At 36.5% G+C, this 5,916-nt stretch overlaps 1 protein-coding gene across 1 annotated transcript in view; it reads left to right on the top strand.

Moving 5' to 3' along the window:
• Nucleotides 1-1,979: 1,979 nt before the first annotated feature.
• Nucleotides 1,980-5,916, top strand: part of LOC122082069 (succinate dehydrogenase subunit 6, mitochondrial-like) — a 22,820-nt gene continuing 18,883 nt past the window's right edge. The window contains exons 1-2 of the mRNA XM_042649563.1: nucleotides 1,980-1,987; nucleotides 4,925-4,991. Of these exons, the coding sequence (XP_042505497.1) occupies nucleotides 1,980-1,987; nucleotides 4,925-4,991 (75 nt within the window). The remainder of the gene's footprint in view (nucleotides 1,988-4,924; nucleotides 4,992-5,916) is intronic.

The following is a 5,916-nucleotide window of genomic DNA, read 5'->3' as shown; positions in this document are numbered from 1 at the left end:
TGCTACAGTTAAAACAAAAGGCTCTTCCTCATCCTCAGCTGTTGCGGTGGGCAGACTGGTTCTCTAAATGGTCATTTACAGTTAATCACCTACAAAGCACCAATAATATTCTAGATGACTTCCTCTCTCGACCTACTAAGCCCCCTTTTTCACCAATATTACCCTTAGTCTTCACCCTTACCCCTGGTGAAAGTTCTCAATCTACCATTTTCCCTGTCCAAGCCCTCCTACCTGAGTTATTTTCATCCATCTTAGTCCAAACCATTATCTCCTACAGCCAAGACAAGTATACAAGTATTTTATTAGTTCTTGTTTATCACTATGGTCTCCAATATGATTGGGTAAAATGCCATCCTGACTTCCCCTATCTTACTGTTTTCACCATTGATTCCTTATTCATATTTGAAAAGGAATTCTAGTTTTCTTTTGGCATTTATTATCTGTATACAAGATAGTCATCTGTTTTCTATCCCAATTCTTGTCCACTATCTTACCAGAGACAAAGCCAATAGACTTTTCTCCCATTACCTAGCCAACCTTCTGTTGCTTTTCAAGGCTGATCTTGAATGGCTAAACCTCCTTACCTTTTACCCATCCAATGATAGCTATGTTACTATCCTCCTCCATAGGCCTCCCTATCACCAGCCAACTTATGACCTCCATGAAGGAATTCAGGGATGCTAATGGAAGTTTTGGTAGGGCAGCGGTAGTGGCTGGGAGACAAGTTAGTATATAATACGGTATGTACTTCAACACTTAGGAAGGTATAAGTCTATATATATATATATATATCTTAAACATTAACCCACCTTAATGTTGCATGCTGCTTGTAGATTAGCTTTAGGGACCAACTTTGCCATCACAAGCTCCATTGCTTCTATCAATTCATCATCTATTCCTACATCGTACTTGTAGTGGTACTTAGGATTGAGATAGTACACTACAAATTCCATAAGTAACTTGTCATTAACTGTAATGTGTAAAGTAAGTCTTTAATAGTTAAGTTTATAAACTCACCAGCTTTATGCAGTGGATGCATCAAATGTTTTTCCCATCTCTCCTTAATAATTCTTATGTAGGATTTTGCACCCCTAGGGATAAATGCTCTCACCTTCTCCTTCATTTTCTCCATTACAGCATACACATATAGTAAGGTAGGCTGCTTCTCTGAGTCTACCAAACTCAAGACAGTTACAATTGGGCCAAATATAAGAAGAACATTCTTCACATCTTGCCATAATCCTTCACTAAAGATGGTGGTCTGTGCTGTGACACCACCTGACAAACCTGATTCCCTCCATCCAAACCACTCTTTACTGGCAAACATGGATCTCAAACCAACCATCTTATCTTGAAAGCTCTTCAATGCAATATAGTTGGTTGCAAATCAGGTCATACCTGCCCTTACCAAGTCTCCACCGTATTTTTTCCTTACCAAAGAGAGAGCAAATCCATGGTTATAAACAAATGTGATCACTTGTCTTGCCCATTCAACCACACCTGCTACCAAAGAATTCTTTGCCATTTCTTTAAGCATTAAGTCAACGGGGTGGGTAGCACATGGTGTCCAAAAAAGATGGATGCTTTTGCTCTTCCTATTCATTAGTCTCTCCCCCTTCTTTTTGAAGTTGCTCCCATTGTCTGTGATAATTTGAACAACATTCTCAGGCCCCACCTCTGTGACAACATCCTTCAACTACTTGTATAAGTACATTGCATCCTTCTTCTCTTTGGATGCATCAACAGACTTTAAGAATATAGTCTTCCCATCACAATACACCATAAAGTTGATGATGAACTGTCTAGTTGGTCCAATCCAACCATCACACATCATAGTAACTCCATATCGTGCTCACTGAGTCTTCAAGCCATTAATGTACTCATCTAACTCTTTCATCTGATGAGGTAAATAAACATCCATCAGCTCATAAGGAGTGTGCTCCTTTGTTCCTAGACCAGCCCTTCCTGTAGTGTCAATTATGGCTTGGTAATATGTCCTTTTTGCAACATTAGTTGGGATGCTATTATAGAAAAAAAAATTTGACATTGCATTCCCAAGTTGTTTCCATGTACCCTAAGCTTGCTTTATGGTTCTTTGATATGTATCTTGTTGTCTAAATAATAAGAGATTTTACCTCTCATCAGGATCTCTTTGGGGAGGTGATGGGGGTGTGGTAGCCCTCACACTCTAAGCTCTCCTTAGAGGCACATCCACATTCTTTTGCTTCTTGTTCATTCTTTCCTCTGTGGGAGGCACATCTGATGCACCTGCTCCAGAACTAGAGCCACCTGCTCCTCTCTTCATCTCTACATGCGTAACCTTTTCTATTTGATAAGAGACCAAGCTCGCTGCCTGAATTTCTTACAATTCTCTCCATTCTACCCTTGATATACCTGATTCTGGGTTGTAATCACTATCAAAGTCAACATCCACTGTTTTTGGGTGAGGATGACTCTCTAAGAATGCCTCATCGAATTCTTGGTCTAACCTTTGTTTCTCTGTCTTCTTTAACCTTCCACCTCTTAGACTACGTTGTACATCTTTTATGACTTCATATGGTGCTTGGGAGCATTTGGTAACATCCTTATACTGCCCAACCAAATACTACTTCAACCTAGTAGCACCTCTAGAGTTTATCATCTTCTGACAATACCTACACCTTGACTTTTTCTTATCATCGGACATAGGATCCCCATGTAACCATGTAATATCACCACCATGAGAAGTAGACATTGTTCCCCAACTTCAAGTCTTCAACACTATTATATAAAAGTGTTTGAGCATGAATTAGTAAATAGTAAGCTAGTAACTATTCAACATAAACACTATATTGTAAACAATGTATGCACTAAGAGCTACTCAATAACGTGTAGCTATTACGTATTAATCCCCTACTTTTTATAATTTTAAATCATATTTTTTTATTAATAATAAATCAAAATACATAATAAAGTATACTAGAGTGCAACTAATAACACCATTTTCATTTTAAAATATACAAACAATATTTACACAACATTAGAGTAATTTTCCATCGAAAACAGAAATTTTTTTCATAGTTTTTTGATTTTTTTAGGTAATTATTTAATATATATTATATATTTTTAGAAAATTAATTTATTTATTTATTGGCTAAAAAAAAATTGCCACCATGAGGCTGTAGATCAACCTTTGGTGACCAACATATAAATAAATGAGTACCAAACATATACATAAATCATATTTTTCTAATTTTTTCCAATAAAAGCATTTATTGTAACAGAAAAATAAAAAAATTAATTTAAAAATAGAAAATTAATTTTTCTTCCATGAATGTATAGATCACCCTTAGTATCATGATATATAAAAAAACCAATGGTAAGAAACAAGATTTGATGATGTTACTTTGAAAAAAATGAGTTTGGGAAGAAGTTTTCACCTTAGAGTGTTCTTGAGGGGAAAAGGAAAAAAGCCACCACCAATCTTGGATATTTTGGCTTCAATGCAACTTAGAGTGAAGAACCCAGCCAAAGAATAGATGTCCCACAGTTTTTTTGTTGATTTTCTGAAAAAAATGGGAGCTAGAGGAAAAAAGAGGCAAAACTAGCCAGAAATCTTGCCAGGTCGAGTCGAAACATGGCCTATTAAAGCTATGTTTGGCCCAAAAATGGACTGAGATGAACCAAAATGGTTCGAGATGAGTTATTGGACCGAGATCTTTGCGAGATCTCGAAATCTCGCTCGAGATATTGTAGTTTTCCTATCTCGCCTGTATGAACAACTCGCCTTTTCAGAAAAATGAGATCTCAGTGAGATCTTGCCGAGTTCTTGAACCATGTTGATCAATTTCAAAAGTTGTCGAATTACAAATAATCACAGACAAAACCAATGAGCCACAGGAAAAACCCCACAATTTTCTAATGCAGGATTGAGGAGAGATAAGGAAGAAGAAGACAACAGAAAGCTAAAATGGTGACCACCCCTCCTCTATGCACCGACCCACCTAAAAAACTTCACAAAACCATAGAAGACTTGAAAGAGTGAGAGAAAAAAGAGGGAGAAAAATTACGTTGCTATTCTTCTTCATGGACTTTCAATGCATTTAATGATATGTTTCCAAATTAATCTGAAAATCCATTTTTACCCTTCAAAGTTTTAACTTTTTAGAATAAGACAGGACAATAAAATGAGTTTTCGTGTTCTAAATGCACCACTAGAGGTGCCATTCAAACACTTCTCCCACCCCTATTTTATAGTTTCTCTCTTCCCTCTCCTTGCACTGTCTATTCTATCTCTCTCCTCTCTATCGGGTGTCGGCATGGTGCAGATATTTCTTATGATTAGGTGATGGCATGAGGAGTTGCATGGTGGGTAAGCAGTTGTTGTTGTGCTTCTATGCTCACCGTGGAGAAATTGAAGACCATACGAGGAGGACGACAATACGTTGGATCCCCAACTTCTTGCAACCCCATAGTTTCTTGCCTACCAATCAATTTTCTCGATTCTAGAACATGATAACTTTAACTAAGGCTATGATTGGAGGACAAGAACAGAATAGAAAGGAAAAGAAAAATTCAAACAAAATTGAAATTAAGAAGAGATAGACACAATTTTTTTTTTTTTTGTGTATTCATGAATTTTGTCTTATCATGTCGTTCGTATTATTTTCTTTTATTTTCTCAGCTACTAGACATAGCGAAAGTGATCGAAAATAGCATAGCCCTTGATGCAAGTTTTTTTATATATATATATATATATACCGTTGGCCACTAAAGCTATCACTACTAGGCTATTCTAGTGTTTGTTAAAAAAAAAAAAAAAATCCATCATTAAACTTACCAAACAAACAGAAAAAACAGAGATCCAAGAAAATCGTACGACTTTTTCTTGACATCCAAACATAGCCCTTTCAAGCTGGCGCTTGTGTAATGTTATTTGTTAAAGTTTGTGCACATGGTCCGATTCCGATGTGGAAGAATTTATCGCTTCTGATCCGATTCACGGCCCAACTGTAAATTTTTCCTTTTTGATTCGTCTGATTTGATCTATATCTGACTTCTATATTGATTCCATATATGGCTATTGCTCGTTATACTTCTAATTTTATTTAGTTGATAGCTTGTGCGATTTGAATTGTTGATACATGTCTATGCTATCCATCCTTCTGTTGGTTCAATTTACTTCGTTGATGAACTTCAATCTTTTTCATTGTTGTTTTTCTTATTTACCCGAACTTCCTATGTAGGGTTTTGCACTAGTTTTGAAATTCATCGGCATTTTCTTCTACAGTTCTCTGAAAAGTTCTCAAATTTAAAAGGTGTAAATACTTAATTAAATTTCATGATCATTGCTCTTGCTGGGGAAAAAAGATGATGAAAATGGACGTGAGCTGGAGTCCTCTGTTATGGAGGAGTCATCTCGTATGGTCCCTAGAGCCCAAGCCGATGGTATTACCTCTCTTTTGTTTAAGGGTAAGATAGTGCCTCTGTTCTCTTGGGCTGAAATGAAGAAGATATCGCCTGTCCTTTATTTGAAGGGATTGGTGTTGATTATAGAAGATCAAGCCATCATTCTCGGTTGCATAACAAATTTACTGCTATATTTAGGAAGGAAAGCCTGAGTTGTTAAAAAGTGGAACTTAATCCTTAGAGAATGGATTGTTTTGAGACTCTGCTGGTGAGATTGGTTGGTTTGGCTGATCTGGTTTCTCTCTCTCTCTCTACCCCCACTTAATTTTAGGTTATTTATTTTCTACAACAAATTTGGAATTTCAGATGCTAAAATCTGATGGTATCTTTACTGAATCTGAGCCATCAGATTGTGATCAGATCTGTCCGGTCATATTTTACTATATCTCTCTTTAGCTCTCCCTATCTTCTTCTTTGTGGACTGATTTTTTTTTTTTTGGATGAATAATAAATGCATTAAAGAGAAGA

The sequence above is a fragment of the Macadamia integrifolia genome, chromosome 6, assembly GCF_013358625.1.
Source record: "Macadamia integrifolia cultivar HAES 741 chromosome 6, SCU_Mint_v3, whole genome shotgun sequence".
In the NCBI taxonomy this organism is placed as follows: Eukaryota; Viridiplantae; Streptophyta; class Magnoliopsida; order Proteales; family Proteaceae; genus Macadamia; species Macadamia integrifolia.
Note: the sequence above shows the minus strand (reverse complement) of the source record. Positions and strands in the feature narration are given on the sequence as shown.